Below are 19,899 nucleotides of genomic sequence, written 5' to 3' on the forward strand. Positions count from 1 at the left end.
CAGGAAATTCAGAGTGAAGGTAAATGCTTAACCTGGGATCGGTAAGCAGGGCACTAGCCCTAGGGTCATATTAGTAGAGGCTACAGAAACATCCCCATTCTTGTGAAACCTATAACCCGCAGGCAAAGCAGCCCCATGGTATTGTTCTTGCAACAGCAGCTGGAAATAGACCTTGTTGCTGCTGTGGCAGAAAGGAGCCAGGGACTGTTTGAGTGCCTGCTGTAGGTAAGACTCCTGTGCTCCCCATTGGGTCTCAGAACCTCCACCCCTCTGGTGTTCAGCAGCACCTCCCTGCCTACCCCCATGGTTTCATAGATTCATAGAAGTTAGGGGTTGGAAGAGGCCTCATGAGTTTATCAGGTCCAGCCCCCTGATTGCAGGCAGGAAAGACTGCTGGGGTCAGATGAACTCAGCAAGGTGTGCATCCATTCATCTTTTGAAGATCTCCAGGTTAGGTGACTGTATCACTGCTGTGGGGAGTCCATTCCAGATTTTGGACACTTGAACCATAAAGAAGTTTTTCCTTATATCCAATCTGAAGTGATGTATCCAATCTGAAGCTGGTCCCCCACTGTCCTGCAGGGTTTGCCCAGAGTGCAAAAACACAAAAAATTCTTGTTTTCCACCTGCTTGCTGACAATCTCACAGTAAACTCCAGAGCCCCACCATGGATACAGCTGACATGGCACAGGACTGACATGAGGCCCACTGGATCTCTGTGTCCACAAATATACCTCTTTTCTTTCTTCCCTTACTTATGGTCAGGGGGAAGATTAGACCCTGATCACATCATCACAATCGTGGCTCTGCCAGGCTGTTCCAACTAATCCCCCACTATTTAAAATAGTGCCACATAATACCAATGCCTTGTTATCATGTTCTTGGCAAATGATTCCCTGGGGTGCCTGTTGCCAGCTCCAGGGGACAGTGTTAAAGTTGGTTGTACTGAATTTTCTCACTTTCTGAGGTATGAACCATACTGAACTCAACATTGTGGAAGGGTACAGCATCTTGCAGGACAACCTTAGCTCTGAATTCCTGTTAATGAATCCTCATTAACAATGCCTTCCCTCCCCACCATCCTACTCCCCACAAATTCTTGATAAAAGCACTAGGGATGTAACTTCACCTTGGCTTGATTTCCCTGCAGTAAATCATAGCAAGGTGGGGGGAACCTGCCCTGTCACAAGATGTGTGGCCCCTTCACTCATTTCATCTTCTGAAAAACCTGCCCTACATTAACTTTCTTCCTCATGGATTGCAAGGGGCTTATGCCCTGCTTCATGCTTCTTCTCCACCTCTTGCAGGTGAGCACAGTCCGGATGCAGGGAGTGATCCTGCTGGTGTTTTCCAAGTACTATCACCTTCCCTTCTTGCAGGACATTCAGACAGACTGCACCAGGACAGGCCTAGGTGGCTATTGGGTGAGTGGGGCCCCTAAGGGAAATAGCTGCAATAAGTGAGTGAGGGTTTTCTCAATGACATGGCTTGCATTCCTGTTGGTGCAGGGCAATAAGGGTGGGGTCAGCGTGCGACTCTCCATCTTTGGCCACATGGTCTGCTTTCTGAACTGCCACCTGCCAGCTCACCTGGAGAAAGCTGAGCAGCGCAAGGAGGACTTCACCACTATCCTCAACATGCAGCAGTTTGAAGGGCGTGTGGCTAGTGGCATCTTGGACCATGAGTACGTACAGTCTCCCATTCTCCCCCAGCCCTGATCCTTTCCCCCTTACCATCCCAAACACTAGTTTGGCACTGGGGTCCAAGTTTAAAGCTCTTTGGTGATGCTGTGTCCCACACTATCAGCCCAGCATTTGGGCTGTGGAGTCCTGACTTTGAGAGGATCAGAAGCCAGCATCTTTCTCAGGGTGTGCTACGCACTGCAGAGCAGGTATCCAGACCTACCCACCCCAGGTTTGTGTAGCCTTGACTTTCCCCAGGCCTTTGAAACCAAACCCAGCTGTGCAACCTTCATGCTTGAGGGTGCATTCCATCCAGCTGTGTATGGGGCACTGCACTGACTCTCCATAGCCTGTGATCATTTAGAACAGGGGAATCAAATATATGGCCCACAGGCCATATACCATACCCTGATCTACCCTGTCAGGCTAGTGATGGGCCAACAGAAGTTGAAGGATGTGGCTCAAGGGAGCAGCTTGCAACAGAATTCTGGGCCCTTGGGCCTTGGTGGACATAGTGATTGGCAGCGGAGTTGAGAGTGAGGTCTGATATTGCCCTGATTGCCCTCCAGCTGCTTTGCCTGTTGCCACTGCTGCAGCCTGACCTCCTTAGCCATTGGCCCCACTGCCATCTGGGCACTGGCTTGGGAGAGAGAGATTCAAGGCCTAGCCATTCCCTGCACAAACCAGCCGGTACTGGGGCTAGGCTGGTGGTCTGCTCTATGCTAGCTGGGAAGCAGGGAATCTGCTCTGGGTCTGCCAGGTGGTGGGTTACTTTACCATGCTGTTGTGCTTGGTGCTAGCAAGGTAGAGGCCTCAGAGCAGCTGATGTTGGCCTGGCCATCTTACTTCGGCAGGCACCTGGCAATGGAAATTTTCACCATGTATTCCTGCTCTCCCATGTGACTTTTTGGAAAGTCTGACTTAAGCAGAAGGTTTTGCTTGTTTATACCTAGGGCCTGGTTTAAATCACGGGCCCAGCTCTCTAATATCTTGGCCTGATCGTGGCTGGGACCACATTTTTGTACCCAGATCATAGCGCCCCCCCAACGTCTCCGACTGGTTTAGGAGGCAGGTTTAGGGCCAGGTTTAGTTGCAACAACAGAAGGCTTACTCCAAAGGCCTCTCTGATCACTGCTGAAAAGCCCACAGCACCCCCCACTCCACACTCCTCCCTGCCTCACTGGAAGAAGCAGCAACAGTTTCAGGGCTGCCTTAGCAGACCACCCTGGTACTGGGTAGAGAAGGGGCTGTTTGCTCCTCCATGCATGTGTTCCTGCCCCCGTCCCCAACTCCTGTTACCTCAGTTTTCCCACCTGGTGGAGCAAATAGCCCCTCTCCTACCCATCCCCAAGCTCTCTCCTCCTGCTGACCCTTTTGTGACTCCTTCCCTCCCCCTTCCCTACCCCTAGGCTTTTGCTGCTTGCTGGGGAATGCCTTCACCACATATTCCTGCTCTCCCATATGACTTTTTGGAAAATCTGACTTAAGCAGTCAGGTGGGAGAGCAGGAATATGTGGTGAAAATTTCTATTGACAGGTGCCTGTCGAAGTAAGATGGTCAGGCCAGCATCAGCTGTTCTGGGTCCTCTACCTTGCTAGCACCAAGCACAACATCATGAGAAAGTATGACATCATGACATGTCATTGCAAATTGCATTTTTTGTAAAAATCACTTAATTTCATGATTCTCATGAAAAATGCAAAATGTTGTTTTAAACCAGGCCCTATTTATATCCAGGGCTGTGGGGCTTGGCACGTGACATGCTTCAGCAGCTGATGGGCAGGGCTGGAAGCCAGCTGAGGAGTTATCAGCACAGCAATGACCTACATTCCCTCTGCAGCAAAGGATGTGCTCTGGAGAGCTGAGAGCATTCAGGCTGCTGCCTTGGCCTGGCCACAGTCCTCACATCTGCTGAACTGCATCCTGCTTCTCCCTGCATCTGCCCAGGGACCCAAGCTGCTCCTCCCCATCTCTTCCAAAGACCCTTTCTCTCTCCGGGCTCCCCCTAACTACTCCAGTCCTGAGGGTTCCCAGAACCTGAGAAGCATCCATCTAGCTGACCCCACAGCTCTGCTCCCCACTGGCTTTGCCAGCATCTGCGGGGTTGGGGGAGGTGCCGGCAGTACAGGCAATCTACTTAGGACTTCCCAGGGATCACCATCCCATGTCTTATATTTCCTCTAAACTCTGGGCCTGGTTTTAGGGAGATGAACAGGCTTAGTAAGACTCTGCAGTCCTCACTACTGTCACAAATCCTCTGGCCCCTGAGTAGAACAATTGTAGGCATGGGACAGGCTGCTAAAGCAAGGCTTTTCAACCTTTTTAAAGAAGTGTACCCCTTCTGGTGGCAACAGCTGGATGTGGAGGTGGGGGCTGCCTCCGCTGCCACCCACCACCCCATGCGGCCACTGTGTGCCGCTTTCCCACGGCTGGTTGCATGTGCAGCTCCACAAGCTGCTGACAGGCCTCACACCCGGCCAATTGTGCACCACCCATCAGCAGCCTGTGGAGCCACATGTGTGACCAGCCGTGGGAAAGCGGCATAGTGGGTGGTGGCCTGGGGTGGTGGATGGCAGCAGCAGCTGGCACATTCAAGCCCCCCCCCCCCCCCCCCCCCGCATCCAGCCAGCCAGGGAGCGCCTTTGCGGCCCACAAAGGGGCACCACTGCCCTCCCCCTAGGTCTGCTCCTGGGAGGCAGTGGCATGGGGTGGTAGGTGGCAGCACTCCATCACTGCCCGCCCACACATACCCCCAGTTGACAACCCCTGTGCTAGAGTAAAGCCCTCCTTTTTACCCAGGGTAGGTTCCTAAGGCACCCTCTCTGATACTGTTTGTGTGCTACAATGGTACTGATGTCACATCCCATCATGCTAGGTGCTAGGAATTTTCATGCAGCACTCAGTCTGGTCTTGTTGAGGGAATGGCTTCACTCCACAGTGCCTCTTAGACAGGGTGAACTTGAACTGGTGTCAGGGACAGCATAGGCAACTGGTAGGCGTGCTCCAGGGGGGCTGTCCCCGCCACCGACAACACCAGCGGCGTCTGTGGGAGCTCGATGTGCCCACCTTGACAGGACTGTCCCCACTGCCACCACCACCAGCAGCACTGGCAGAAGCTCGCCAGCTCTGCCCCCACTGCCAACAGCAGTGGCAGTGTACACAGATGCTCGCCAGCTCCATCCCTGCTGCCGTTGCCGCCAGCGGCTTCTGCGGGTACCCCCCCAAATTCAGGAGGCACCAGTTGTCCGTGAGGGACAGGACCATTCCCACCCCACTGGGTTACCCAGGGCATGTTCCTTGTCCTTTATTTTCAAGAAGACAGTGCTGTCTGATGTCTCAGTCAAAGACCTGGGACACCTGGCACTCTCCCACTCTGACAACATGACTCAGTAGCTGGATCCCAAATCTGGAGCAGGACTCTCAACACTCTCTTTCTGTTGATCAGTCACTGCAAACTGAGAGAAAGTTGCTTTCTGTTCCTTGAGCCACAGGCTCCTGCTCTGTATAATGGGGTTGCTGTACCAGTGCTACCCTTCTTCATCCTGCCCCTGCTGTTGCCCTCCCTTTCTCCAGCATTGTGTTCTGGTTTGGGGACCTCAACTTCCGCATTGAGAGCCTAGACATCCGCTTTGTGAAATATGCTATCGACAACAACATCCTAAGCCAGCTGTGGGAGAAGGACCAGGTGAGACCTAGACTGGCAGACCATCTACTAGGAGTAGAGGCATGCTCATGTATATGAGTGCCTTGCTTCCCAGAGATCAGAGTGCCTAGTCAATGAGCCTCAGAGTTAATGCTCACCTGAGCAAAGGAGGGGGGTTTATTAACGCTCTCACAGCCTATGTCCCTCCCTGTAGCGCCTCCTGCCTACAGGCAGTCCCAGGGTCAGGGGAGACATCCCTGTCCCCTGTACCTGTTTTCTTCCAGGTATATCCACCCTGTAGTCATATACCAATGTGTAAGTTAGAACATGGGGCCCATTCTATTTTCCCCCACACCAGAAGATTGAAAAGATTATTGGGTCCCAAAAAATTCTCTGGGTAAAGAGGGTGGTCCTGGGTTAGCTCAGGAGGGGGCCATATGCAGAGCACTTCACTTGGTTCTCCCCAGCTGCTCTCCAGCTGCCCGTGCTGTTCAATTCTGAGGTTCCTGAGAGAACGTAACAATGGGGTTCTGGCCGTGCAGGAGCTGTGGGTCTGAAAGTGGGGTTATGTGAATCACCAATTTTTGTCCATTTACTTTGCCCCTTGCCTCCTGCAGCTGAACATTGCCAAGAATACGTGGCCTATCCTCAGTGGTTTCCAGGAGGGTCCCCTGAACTTCCCACCCACCTTTAAATTCGATGTGGGGACCAACAAGTATGACACAAGGTAAGAGAGTGGAGGCCAGGGTGTGATGCACCTCTGCCCTGAATGGACACTAGTGATCAGACCAGGGGCTGGGAATAGTGGGACCCTACTCTGTAAAATGGGTGCTGGTGCTTGGTTGACTGGTGTGGTAGGAGCACAATGGTAACAGAAATGCTTCCACTGAGGGTACATGTGGGAAGGGATGTGGTGGGCAGAGGGGAAGGGTATGGCAAGCTGGGTTGGAGGGAGTTATGGGGAAGGATCATGTCCTTGTCTCACTGCTGGCAGTCCATGCCTTTACCTGCAGCTGTACTAAGATGTGCTAGGTGTACTAGGAGAGAGACACTACTTTCCTCTACCCTAGTCTCTGTTGGGACACAGTGGCAGGGGGGCTTTGCTCTATGGCAGCCCAGTGACTCTCATCTGTACCATGCAGTGCGAAGAAGCGAAAGCCAGCCTGGACTGATCGGATTCTCTGGAAGATCAAGTCCTTGGGTGCCTCGCACAATCCCAGTGGCAGGCGACCCAGCAGGAGCATCCTGTCTGTGACTCAGCTTTGTTATTGCAGCCACATGGAGTACATGGTGAGCGACCACAAGCCAGTGGCTGCCATCTTTGCAGTGCAGGTGAGCCTGGTGTGTCTTCTGGAGCTCCTCTGCACTCGGGTGCCCATGCTTCCAACCCTAGGTGTGGCAGGGCCTAGAGCGCCTGTCTTGCTCATGACTGTGGTGGCTCTCTTGCCCCTGTTGGAGGGGGTTTCATTCCTGGGAGGAAGGCAGTTTCTGACTCCCCTGTACTGTGTCTAAGGGGAAGGAGAGTCACAAAGTAACTGAAGGTACCAGGGACTTCAAGAGAGGGTCATGAGTAAGGCCACAGGCAGACGCAGGAGCCTAGAGCCTCCTTGCATACTTGGTCAGTCCCTTGCTATGAGGGGGATTTACAACAGAGCCACCTGGGGCTGCCTTTGGTGCATCTCTAATGAATGCTTGGACAGAGGAGCTGCTGGCCTAGTGGCTGTGGCAGTCATCACCGACAGACATCTCTGGTGAACCAGTCTCAGTGCCATTGCCCCTCCCCACTTATCCTGTGCTTCTCTTTGACAGTTTCCCTCCAAGACTGACAAGCCCCTGGTTGAGATTCAAGTTGCTGATGAGTGGTCTAGGCCAGATCAAGCTGTTGTCAGATACAAGGTGGCCAGCATCTTTCATAGGAGCTCCTGGGACTGGATAGGTCTCTACAGGGTAAGAGAGTCATTAGTCACTAGGGGCAGGTGGAGTGAGTAGGGACACCCCTCGCCTCTCTGGTGGGTCCCCCCATATTCACTACATGGGCCAGGGCATCGAGTGCTGGGGTGTTGCAGTGTGGATATCTATCCCTTTAAAAATCCCCAGTGACAGGGGAGCTAGCCTGATCAAACAGCCTTGACGCCCTCCTTCCCCTACCCCCTGCCCTCAGGGCAGTAATTCCTGCCCCTCTACATCTCTGTCTTTTGCAGTGTCTGAGCAGATGAATGGGGAACTCCTAAGCCCTGGCTCTGTGTGGCATAGGGGGTATGAGCTGGGCAAGAGGCCAGGTGGTGCTGGGAGCCAACGTAGGACATGGGGCCAAGACAAGAGAGAGGGCCTGGGTTCCCCTGGGAGTGCAGAGCAGTGAAGCTATCTGCTGCCAGGTCCCATGGTGGGACAAAGCCCAGATCCTTGGCACAAAAAAGCCACAGAGCCCAGCAGAGATCTGGCCTGATCAGGCAGCCTGAAGACCCCCTTGGTGTAATCTGACTGGACAATGTGGCCTGCTAGGAGCTGAGCTGCCCTATAGGAAGGTAAAGCTTGCCAGGCTGGGCTGATGCCTGTCCCCATGAACAGCCATTGCCTAGTGCTACCTCTTCCCTTCCTTGTGTTCCTGGCTGGTGCAGTGTGATATAAGAGGATGGTTAGGGATCTGTCTTTCCTGACCCATGGTAAGCTGCCTATGGCCTGAAACAGCAACATCGATTCGCCTGGTACCTGGCATTCGTAGCTCCAGTGCTGCTGTCTGCAGTGCTAGCAGCTGGCGTCCAGTGCGGTGTAGCACTCTGGGCTTTGCTGCCTCCTGACAGTGCTCTCTAAGGGCTAGCTTCCCAGGCAGTCACCAGTGAGCTGCAGTGACTTGTGGGTGCAGACAGAAGTGCAGTGCCCAGCTGTAACAATTTTTGCAAAACGTTCCGAATTACCCTGGACCAAACAGAAGTTCACTGTTGGTTGCAGCTGGGAGGTGAATCTAGCTGTGCTGGGAGCCAGGTTCCCATAGCAATGGCCAGGCTGTCTGCCAGGGCTCGCTGTTTTCAGAAGGGGAGGGGGGAAAGGCAAAAGAGGGCGGTCATTCTTGGGGCTGCCCAGCTGGTGCTGAAGGGTGGGGTGGGTGAATTGGAGCCCCCACTCCCAATTTTGGGGGGGCTCCAGTACACCTGCCCCACCCTCCAGGGGGCTGAAAATTCCCCAGAATAAACTCCCCCCCCCCTCCCCCCCCCCCCCCCCGTTCCCTTTCCCTCCTCCCATTCTGAAAACAGGACAAGCTGGGAGCTGGGCAGACACCAGTTACAAAAGTAGCTACATTTTAAGACCTCTTTCTCTGATACCTGAGAGGTCAGATTTTCATCTGATCGGCCAAACTGTCTGCAGCCATGCACTTGCATTTGGTAACAGCTATACACTGGTTTCTGTGGCCAGGTCAAGTGAAAACTGTCACTTCTGTCTGCACCTGTGCTATGCAGATAGACCCAGAACAGCCTGCCTTGAGCAGGGTGTCAGCTTACAGCTACAGGAGGGAGGGGCAGGAAGTTGCCATTGTGACTTTCAGCTGGGGCTCAAACAAAGAGCAACCAGGGATGAGAACAGGGATATGCTCCCTGGACTCTTCTCCAGCCTCTGTGCAGAGGCAATAGAGCAGCAGAGCTTTGCTCAGGACAGCCATGGCTGGTGGCAGCAGCACAGCCAGCGGCAGAGGCAGCAGCTATTCTTTTTGAAGCTCCCTAAGGCAGCACATAGGGCTACTGCCCTGGTTACCCCCCCTTAATTACACTACTGCAGGAGCAGGTAAAATATGGCCCATGGGCTGGATCCGGCCTGCCATGCGATTTCATCTCGCCCAAGAGCGGGTGCCTACCAAATCGCTGTATTCAGCCCTGCCCCGGGCTGCCCCTGCTGTGCTCGCATGGGGCCAAGCCCTGATCTCTCCCATGGGGGCAGTGTGTGCTGTGCTCCCAGCCTCGACTGCAGGATGGCCCCTGACCCCAGTCCCACAGGTAGGGAAGAGGTGGCAGCGGGCTGGCTGGCGAGGGGGTGGGGGGGAAGTGGTAGCAGAGGTGGGCAGATGGAGGGGGTGGCAGCAGGTGGGAGGGAAGCAGCAGGGGAAGAGCAGCAGCAGCGGTGGGTCAGGGAAGTGGTGGCAGTGGCAGCTGGGTGGGAGTGTGGGGTCCACACTGGTGTGCCGGGGCTGGGGCCAACAGGGACCCAAGGTGGGGCAGCAGGAGTGTGGAGGCTGGGCTGGCAGGGACACAGGGTCCACCTGGCTCCATTGCACGAGGCTCCCTGGGGCTTGCGTGTAGTTCCCGGGTTCTCTGTCTGACTTGTACCTCTGGGCAGAGCCCCATGTGAAGGAGCTGATGGACCAACCCCGCTCACTGGTACGCGCAGGTCATGGGGAATGGCAGGGAGCTGTGTGCTCTGGAGCCAGGCAGGCTCTTCCTCTGTCCCTGCCACCCTGGCCAAGCCCTATGATCTGCCTTGCTAGCTTTTTCCTGCTGGGCTCCCCCCGGTGGTGCAGGGCTCTGACATGTAAGCCCTGCACAATGGAGCTGGCAACCTGGCCACATGCAGTCCTGGGGCTCGGTGGGACCATGCGCTGCCAAGGGGCTCTGCCTGCCGTGGGCCGTGATCACCCAAGGGCCTGTACCCACACCCTCCCATGCACACCCCCTCCCACTTCCCCCCCCAGCCATCCTCCCCCTCCACACACCTCACAGCTCCCCACAAACCCCATACTCATACACCCATACATCCCATAAACATACCCCCCACACTCCACACATCCCCACACACACATCCATGCATGCCCCAATCCCCCCCCCTGCACACACATACACCCACCCATATCCATCCACCCCCCTGATATACAAGAGCAAGACTTTGTTTTGAGCGATTATGCAATCACCTCTATATACACAATGCAAACACATACAGATCAGGCCAAAAATATTTTTTGAAATAAAATTAAAATATCCTATTGTAGATGTTTCATTTTTAGTATATAATTTGGGTTTTTTCCGGTTCCAAGATGGCAACCACCCTTCCCAAAAGGAGTACTTCTAAGGGCAAGGGGCAGAACTTCTGGTGGCAAAGGTCAGGAGTTAGGGGCAAAACTTCTGGTCCTAAGCTGGTGACCAGAGAGCAGGTCACCTGTCAAGGGGTGGGGCTACTCTTGTGGCTCTCCACTGCTCACCGAAACTTGTTAAGCAGCCCTCCACCACTGCACCTCTGTGTTTCCTGAAATTCAAGTTCCTTCTCTGAGGACTGGTAGTTCCAGGTTCTCCTTTGGTTCCTCCCAGCAACAGATTTCTTCTCAGCATGATTTGCCCCAAATCCAAGTCTATGATGTCAGTGAAGCCTGGTTTGGAGGTCTTCTGACTGTCCAGCATGAATCAGGGTGGATTTGATTTAAATCACTGGTCAGGAAGCTTTGGTTCAATCATTGGTTTCTATAAAGAAGTGCATTCTTGTTGTTTGATATAAGCTTAATACATATTATAACTCAGAGAGAGATGTGAGTTTTCATTTTTAGAAGGTATACAATATACATTTTAAAGCAGTGATTTTTTTGTTAATATTTTTTCAGTTACAGCTAATTTTGCAGCTACAGCAGAAAACTGAATTATGATTTGATTATTTTATTTACCAAAGCTAATTGAAGTCATTGGGAGGCAAGCTATCTCCAATTCACTAGATTAATGAGGAATATTTGGGGGATATGTTTGTCAAGTTGTATTAGGACAACAACAACTGTCACCAAGACCAATAGAGATCTAAATTGTTTTATTTAACTAAAACAGCGAGCTTATTTATTTTGGATATTTTTCTTCAACAACAAACATGTATAATTACTTTAACAAAACAAGCATATGTATTTTTGAATTTTTAACTATTTTAGTTATAAATGTGAAATGCGTTTTTAACAAAAATAGATTATATCAGCCAGGTCAACATGAGCAACTTAAAATACTGGGTTATGCAACAAACTTAGTCTTCACCTTCCTCTTCCTGTTTATTCATAGACTGGGTCTGGGAAAGAAAGACAAGATTTCCTGCTTTTTCAGTTCCCAAGTGATTTCTTAATTTAGAATTAATTAATCCTAAAAAAGAAAATATATTTTTTTTGCACCTGCAGAAGAAGCTACGGCTGTTAAAAGCTGGGTTATCACTTCAATAGACTCTGATGGATCCAGGTGCTTAAGTGACTTCCACCAGTTCACTGGTGTGACTTTAAGACCTCATCAGCCAACATATATTTCTTGAATGGTTCATCCTTAGCCCTGAAATTTATTATAGTGGTATTATGGAGGGATGCTTTCTGGATGCCCAGGTCACAGCCAACTCCTCTTCTTCAGAAGTTAAGGACTGACCCTATTACTGAGTATTGAGACTATTGGCAAGAAAATGAACTGGAGATAGTGCTCGATCCATTTTGTTTTAATGCCTGTAATTTAACTCTGTCATTGCATATTTCTCTTTTCAAGGTCTCACTCAGTTCCTTCCAAATTTCAACAGCATCAGCAATAAAACAGCAATTTCCCTGCACCTTGTTCAAGGCTACAGAAATAGGCTTCAAGATAGTCAGCATATGTTCTACGTTTCTCTTTAGCCCCATGTTGAGAACTTTGGCTATGGCAGTTCCATCTATTTTGTCACAATTTTCTCACAAATTGTCATCAGATTAGACCAGTTCTCAATATACTGTTCAAAACAGTCCACTAATGAATTCCATCACACATCTTGTGGACGAGTTAGTTTGGTTCCTCCTGCTTTCTTCAGAGCAACTGCTGCAAAATGGCTGTTATAGAAGTATTTTGCCATTTCAACAATATTACCCTTTATTTCGGGAGCACTGAAGTCTTTGGCTAAGAGGTGCATCAAATGAGTGCTGCAGCAATATGTTACTAGCTTGGGGGGGGGGTTCACTTTCTTCTAGATTTCTTTTCATCTTTGATACATTTGTAGCATTGTCTGTGACCGCTGCCTACTAGACATTTGAATTTTTTTCACAGTTTGTTATAGCTTTTATTGTTACTTCTACTTCTTGTAAGTATTCTGCTGTGTGTGCATTTCCTGATGTATGAATTGTTTCTGTAAGGTAGACAGTCTCTTCTTCTGCTGTCACGCAAGCACACATTACTGGATCATTGTGGGCATTGCTCCACCCATCAAGACTCAAGTTAACAATTTTCCCCTCTAGACTTTTTGTACACCATTCAGTTTCTTTCTCATGCACTTTATCCAGCAATTTGCCTGCTATATCTGCTCTCAGAGCAGGTGGGTGGATTCAATCCTGGTCTTAATGACTGAACCATCTCAATGAAGTGTGTGTTCTCAACCATATGGACAGGAAAGTTTGTTGCATAAACAAACTGAGCAATTTTTTTCCATCAATTTAATTCTTGCTGTAATCTGCTAGTTCTTATTACAAACATATCTATAGTTGTTTCTGGATGATGGAGATTTTTTTTTCTTTTTGCTACAGGTGATATACTATGTCATACATTTGCCTGGAACACTGGTATCATTAGCAGATAAGGCAGGGGCAGGCAATTATTTTGGGTGGAGGGCTGCCTACTGAGTTTTGGCAAGCCGTCGAGGGCCACATGACAGGCAGCCAGGGGCAGATAAATATTAATTTTCTAAATGTTTTAGGGGCCCTGCGGGCCAAATAGAATGGCCTGGCAGGCTGCATCTGGCCCACGGGTCGCATTTTGCCCACCCCTGAAATAAGGCCTTGCATTTCTTTGTTGCACTGTTTGCGTTTTGCATGCAAGCCTGTCTTACCTACAGGTAGAGGAACTTTATTAAAATATTTCCAAATAGTCTCGTTTCTTTTATGGCCTGGAAGCTGACTGCCATGATATGTTTTTCCCTTCTTCCATATCATTCCCTCGCTAGATCTCAAATCAATGGAGAGGCTATATTCAGAAATTTATTCCTCAGTATTTCTGGAATATTCTGCTCAAAATGTTTCTCTCTTGTTTCTACTGCCCCTCCCTCCTTGCATTTATCCCCAGACTCCTCATCCTTGCCCAGCTCTACTCCACCTCAATAATTCTCTATTCATTTAACTTCTTGAAACTTTGCACTTTTAGAGAGGGGTAAGAGCTTGGCTCTTTATACACAAACTTGCAGAGAGGCAATAGGGCTGATGGGTAGGTAATCAGGTCTGTTATCTTTCATCTCCATATACTGCTGTTAACAAGGATGTTATCTTTCCAGTCACAAATCTACAGACTGAGAACTGAAACCTAGCATACCAGAGATGCTTAATGGAATCTTCTAGACTGGGTACTGAGTCCCATTGGGTAATCTTTACTAATCTATAGAGGAGCCTCTGGGAACCCCATAAGATTGGGCCCCTAATATAGTCCATGGCCTGTTGTGACCTATTTATAAAACTTTTCTAAAAAGGTTATATTGTCTCAAATAGTATATAATTAGAAGCTATCATCCCTATTCCATGATGATATCTTCAAACTTTAACATATCTTAAATTAAAACTAGCTTTGTATCATTTTTAAAGCATCTTAACAAAAAAAAAAAATCAAAACATATGATTAAGTCAAAAATCTTATTTAAATAAAAAAAACCCAACAGATTTTTTTTGTCGCCTTTAAAAAAAATAATTGATTTTTATCCAACCTGGCAGGAATTATTCCTAACTACAGTTCCCGTAGTAGGCTGGTACCAAGGTCACTGTGTGTTAAGACCCTTCCTGGGCTCTGCAGAAGGCATCACTATGCTAGGTCCCTTGCAGGCGAGGAAGGAGTGGGTGGAGGATATCCTTCATAAATGACTATAACATAAGGTACTATTGCTAATGCTGGAGCGTGAAAGGACATAACTGAACAAACCCTAGCCAACATATTTTCCTCTCCTGACCCCAAATAGAGGCAGACAACCACTCTATACCTGATGCTCCAGTGCCAGCTAGGCAGGTTTGGGGAAGGCTGGATTTCTGGCCAAAGTCTCCACTGAGTTTTGAGTGCCCGAGTCCTGGTTTCTCAGCCCCTGTTTGATCTCTATAGTCAGGCTGTGATGATCAGTGGAGCTAACGCTGTCCTTTCATAAAGCTCCAGGTCTTGGAGTCATGGCTGGAAAAGAATGTATCTTTCAGTTTTTAAGTGAAATCTTCTCTCCCCTGTGGATGGGGAAAAGAACCTGAAAGTGCCCCCCAAGTACCTCTGAACCCTAAAGGCAGAGAAGGCATGAGATTCCCACCAGCAAAGGTAGAGTGGACATGGGGTCCCTGATGACCCTGGCTATCACAGGCAGAGAGAGCATGGGTCCCCTGGCTTGCACCCCTTGCTGTTTCCACATCTCAGAGGCAGAGAGAGAACAGCCATTGGCTTAAAAACCACAAGATTTTAAAATGCCTCAATCCCATGGTTTCTGGGATCTGGCCTGTGCATTTTGGGTGCTGCAGCTGGCAATGCTATCAATGAAAGGGAGCTGTGGGTGTTTAGCACTAATTGAAAGATCAGCCCTCATGTGGCCTTAATGGAAGCCCCAAATTGGCTTGGGGCATGGTAGAGGTGGCTGGGAGCTGAGGGTTTGATTTGGAAGCCTTCATAGGCTAGGATCCAAATTGGGCATTTAATGGGGGCAGGAGTAGGTTCTGTGGTTGGTGAACTGTGGGGGTTCTAGCCTGCTAGCTGTTTCTCTTTCCTGCAGGTAGGCTTCAGGCACCCTAAAGACTACGTGTCCTATGTATGGGCCAAGCATGAGGATACAGACGGAAGCATACACCAGGTCTGAATCGGTCTTTCTGCAGTAGTATGTATGGCCCCATGGTGGAGATTGCCCTGGCCTCATGAGTTGAGGCATCTCCCAGTCCCAGGCAACCTGTAGACCTCTGTGCTTGAGCAGGGACTATGCATCTCCAAAGGGTACTGGCATCCTCTGCTGAGATGGGTGATCTGCACTGCTGTCCTGTCAATATGTGTGGTGCCAATATCGCTGTACTTTTCCTCCCCAGGGATCTGGGAGCAAGGCTGTGGCACTGGCATTTGGCTCTGCTAGGCCTGGAGACCCCACGTGTGTGGGAGGATAGAACAGAGCCTTCACCCCCCATGCAGCCATGTGTGTGGGAGATGCCATGGCCAGCATCAGTCTGACAACTGGGGAGCTGCCAACATGTTTGCTGGGATGCAGTTCCACCTGTGTCAGCAGTTGAGCCATGGGGTGAGGTGTTGGGGAGCAGAGACTGGGAATACCGCTGGCTGCAGGCTCTGCACCCTACTGGCTTGGCCTGGGCTGGCCCTCCTACCCTTGGCTGTGTTCTCAAGTCCTAGGCTGAACCTTTCCCATAGCTGCTTCATTCCTTTCTGGCCTAATGGGAAGCTAGCCCCTACCTGCTGAGATCAGAGCAGTCTCTCTAGCTTCGTACTCAGTTTAAGCTCCTGCAGTTGTTTAAGCAGCCTATTCCATGCCAGGGGAACACACAGCTGAATGGGAGGCACCTGAGATCAGTGGTGATCCTACCCCAGAATGGAGTGGGTCATCTGTGGGCCACCAGATAAGAGAAACTGTGGAAGATGTGGAGTCCCAGCCCTGGTTGTAAAGGGATGGGGCATTGTGTGCTAGTAGGACTCTGGAGGTGAATTGGTCCCTCTGTGTGTGTGTCCTCATGGTGGAGATGGCCCTGGCCCCATGAGTTGGGGCATCTCCCAGGCCCAGGCAACCTGTTGAACTCTATGCTTGAGCAGGGACTGTGCATCTCCAGAGGACTGGCATCCTCTGCTGAGGCTGGTGATCTGCACTACTGTTCTGTCAATATATGTGGTGCCAGTACTGTTGTGCTTTTCCACCCCAGGGATTTGGGAGGAAGGCTGTGGCACAGGCATTTGGCTCTGCTGGGCCTCTGAACTCCACAGATTTGTTGCTTAAACCTAAGTCAGCAGATCACAAAGTACTGACCAGAGCCATCCAGCCACAGAGGCTAGCTAAGGGCGAAGATGGGACCTGTTCTGAACCTAAAACAGAGGTGCAGGGCAGATTGGCTTTGTTCTGGGGTTTGGGGCTTCTCTTCTTCCAAACTCTTCTTGAGAGGGGCTCCCCATTGTGGTGCTGCTGTATATCTGGGAGATTTTTTTTTTTCTGGTCTGGTCCTGCTTTGCGTTTGCCTATCATTTTAGAAATTCATTTGGATACCAAGTGCACATTCGAATGCCCATGTTTGGGATCCTTGCCATTACATGGAGGTAACCCAGTTTCTGCTCTATGGCACCCTGACACCCACTTGCTGTCTCTGGGCTTTAGGTGATGTTTTCTGAGGAGGCACTACCCAAAGGGAAAGGCGAATACATTCTTGGTTACTACAGCAACAACTGCAGCAGCCTTGCTGGGGTGACAGAGCCCTTCCAGGTCAGCCACTGCCCTGCAGAGAGACGGGGCCTGGGCAAATCCTCAGGGGGAGGTTGTGGGGGAGATGCGGGGTGCCAGGCAGGTGGGAAGGAGTGCATGTGCACAGTGCAGGAAGGGGAGTTTTACAGGTGGGGTAGGGGTAACTGGGCAGGGTCTGACTGGGTGAATATCATTCTATGGAAAGAGTGTGATGCCTTTTGTGGGGTTGGGGAGCTTCATGGAGGCTGAGGTGATGCCGTGGGGATGGGAGCTTGCAGCTGAATGAGGTGGGAATGTATTACTACAGGTATTTTTATGGCATTGTGGAGCTCTTCTGTGCCAGGCATTACTCAAGTATGAGAAAAATAGAGATGGCCCTATCTCAAATGTTCCTGTGCCATTTTCCCAAACTGTATCCCAGAGTTGCTGGCTACCAGCCTAAGTGGCCTGCTCAAGTCCTCCTGTGTTGCTTCTATGGCCCCAGTACACTTGGCGGCTCCAGACCTAGGCACAGGAAAAGGGCAGAGGTGCAGGGCAGCCTAGGTCTTCTCTCTGCAAAGGCACATTTCTCCTACCATTGCATTCCTACTGAGGCAATGCCACCTGGCTGTTAATTCTCTTTTTGGGTGTGTAGATCTCACTGCCCACATCTGAGGCAGGCAGCAGCCCAACGGACAGCTCAAGCACCAGCTCTGATGAAGAGGATGACAGCACCCTGGTTCTGCTGGCACCCAAATCCCGTAGCCCCAGCCCTGGTAAAATGAAAAGGCACCGGAGCCGGAGTCCTGGCCTGTCCAAGTTCCAGGGGCTCATCCTCCGGCCATCAAGCCGGGAAAGAGCGGTCAGCCGCAGCCCATCACCACAAAGTCGCTGTGGCCTCAAAGGAGACATCCCCAGCATCCACCTGCCCCAGGACCAGCTACCTCGGTTCAATTCCAAGGGCAAGGAGCCAGCAAGGACCCTGGAGAGTAGGGAGAGCTGTACTGCACCCTCCTACCGGACTGTGGGGGAGCATGGGGGAATCCGTGACAGTCCCCTGGCCAAGACTGACCCCAGGAACCTCAGTCTGTTACCCACTCTCCGCTTGGAGACCTTCAACCAGGCCATGGACCAGAGGAGAGGGAGTGCTGACCAGGGTTACCCTGCCAGGCGGATGAGCCCCACTAGCCCCACAGCCATGCTGGCAGGCCTGTTCAGCACCTCCCCCAAAGAAGGGTCCAGTCCCAAGGAAGCCAAGGACCTGGAGAGCTATGTCCGCAACATGAGCCACTGAGGACAGGTGGGCTGGCACTGCGCAGCAACTTCTGGGTACCAACCGTTGTGAAACCACTAGTAACCATCCCCATATAGAGAGCTGCTGTCTGCCTCCCTATGTGTTGCCTTTCTTGCCCACAATTTGGCCACTCCAGATGCTCCAGTCTTTCCTCCCATCTGGTGTTCCATAAGAAGCATCATCAGCAAGTGTCCATGCAACATGGTCACATCCCTGGGAAGCTGCAGCCATGCGGCACCCATTTTGACAATCACCCCCTCCTGGTGTGGTGCTAAGTGTTGTGAGTGAAACGCAACATCCCAATGGAGCTGCCCTGAATTTTCCTCCTTGTTAAGTTATTCTAGTAATTAAATCTTCCCCAAATTTCTGTGCACCTGGAGAGCTGGGACCTGGTGCTGACTCTATATTTTGAGAGATGAAATGGGCAATCTGGACTTTTCTCTGGGAAGAAATTGCAGAGCATTATTCTGTGACAGTATGGTATAGATGGGAGCAAGAGAGGACCACAGACCAGTCAGAGTAAGGACCAGCAAGCCCCAGGCTAGAAGGGCTGCTATGTCAGGTGTTGTACAAGCAGTGTGGTGCCACTGGGATTCTTTGGACAGCTATGGGATAAGCCTGGTGTGACTGAAGGTTTGTCTTCTCTAGGGTGGGGAAGGTCCTTCCTAGGTCTGAGAGCTGAGCCAGGACATAGAAGTGACTGTCAATTGCAAGGTACCTAGGTTTAAAGTGGGAAACGGCTGAGCTAGAGTTTGGGGACAGAAGCTCCTCGAAGCCCAGACAGTGACTCAAAGATGGACAGGGAGGTGTCTTGGGGTGTCCCACTTTCAGAGCAGCCTGCTTGGGAGCCAGCTGGCCTCTTCAATGGGAAAGAGTTATGGTGACCAAGCAAGCTGAACATTGGCTGAGGCTTGGCTGGCTTTTGGGCCATGCAGGGAGCCCATGGCAGCATCACATTGCCATGGCAATGGCTTTGGCAGACTGATACTTGGGTGAGATTTGACCCAAGAGGCTGTGGGGGGTGGTGATGAAGCTCTGGTTGTAGGAAGCTACTGTGGAGGTGGTAAGGGATGGCAGAGAGGAACTGGATGCCTTCATGTGACAGAGAAGAGTTTGAGAATGGTGGCAGGGAGCTATTAGAAGTGACTAGTGCAGGAGCTCAAGAAGGGGAAGGAGTGCTCCTCCCCATGGTGCACAGCTGTGTGCAGTTTGCTCTCCAGAGCCTGGTGTGTGTCTAGTCAGCTTTTGTAAGTACCCTGGGATTAGGGAATGGACAGAAGCTGTTAGGGGAGTGGGTGAGTCTGGATACTCCATGCCTGTGGCTCAGGAATAGTATAGCTCTGATGCATTGTGTCATACCACACTGCAAGTGATGGAATAAACCACCCTTCCACCCTCTAGCAATGCTGTGCTTTCATTCGTTGATACTGTGGTGGCAGGAAAAAGCAGAGGTTGAGAGAAACCCGAGACTGAGAAGGGGACAAATGGCAAGGTTAGGACTTGGGCAGTGTAGCTGGCATGGTGAGGACACCAGCTGTGCTAGGAAACATCATAAATGGGGTGCTAAAGGGCCTTGTGCTGCAAGAAGTACGATAGAGGGTGCTTTCCCTTTTGTGGGCAATGCTGACCACCATGCCACAGAATGGTCCTGAGGGGACTGCTGCTGTGTGGAAGGGGGCTTGTAGAAGATGCTTTTATGTTTGCAATCAGTCTTGACCCCAGTGCTCAAGTAGGCTTCCAAGAGGCTCTGTGCTGAAGTAAATTGGGTGAAGAGTTTGATAGGGGATGGGGCATACATTCTCCCATCACTGCTGGTCAGTGTTGATCCTATACTACAACAGGATGCCAAGGTTTTTTGTGAGCCAATTCTGCAGCAGCTGCAGTCGGTGCGTGGGTCCTGTGCAGGATGTGACCCCTGGGTGCACAGTTTTCTAAGCTGGCTGGGAAGCAGGAAGAAGAGA

General features: G+C 50.9%; 1 protein-coding gene across 4 annotated transcripts in view; it reads left to right on the top strand.

Annotated features, from left to right (window-relative positions):
- INPP5J (inositol polyphosphate-5-phosphatase J) overlaps positions 1-18,317 on the top strand; it is a 28,477-nt gene extending 10,160 nt beyond the window's left edge. For 2 of the 4 annotated variants that reach the window (XM_006273487.4, XM_059713621.1), the window contains exons 5-13: positions 1,308-1,424; positions 1,509-1,684; positions 5,256-5,367; positions 5,943-6,052; positions 6,468-6,657; positions 7,135-7,272; positions 14,995-15,072; positions 16,582-16,686; positions 17,300-18,317. In XM_006273487.4, the coding sequence (XP_006273549.4) occupies positions 1,308-1,424; positions 1,509-1,684; positions 5,256-5,367; positions 5,943-6,052; positions 6,468-6,657; positions 7,135-7,272; positions 14,995-15,072; positions 16,582-16,686; positions 17,300-17,938 (1,665 nt within the window). In that variant the 3' untranslated portion in view covers positions 17,939-18,317. Of the gene's footprint in view, positions 1-1,307; positions 1,425-1,508; positions 1,685-5,255; positions 5,368-5,942; positions 6,053-6,467; positions 6,658-7,134; positions 7,273-11,798; positions 13,224-14,994; positions 15,073-16,581; positions 16,687-17,299 lie in introns of those variants that run through there. The other 2 variants (XM_019490990.2, XM_059713622.1) reach the window with 2 other exon arrangements.
- Positions 18,318-19,899: the final 1,582 nt, after the last annotated feature.

The sequence above is a fragment of the Alligator mississippiensis genome, chromosome 10 (assembly GCF_030867095.1).
Source record: "Alligator mississippiensis isolate rAllMis1 chromosome 10, rAllMis1, whole genome shotgun sequence".
NCBI classification, from domain to species: Eukaryota; Metazoa; Chordata; order Crocodylia; family Alligatoridae; genus Alligator; species Alligator mississippiensis.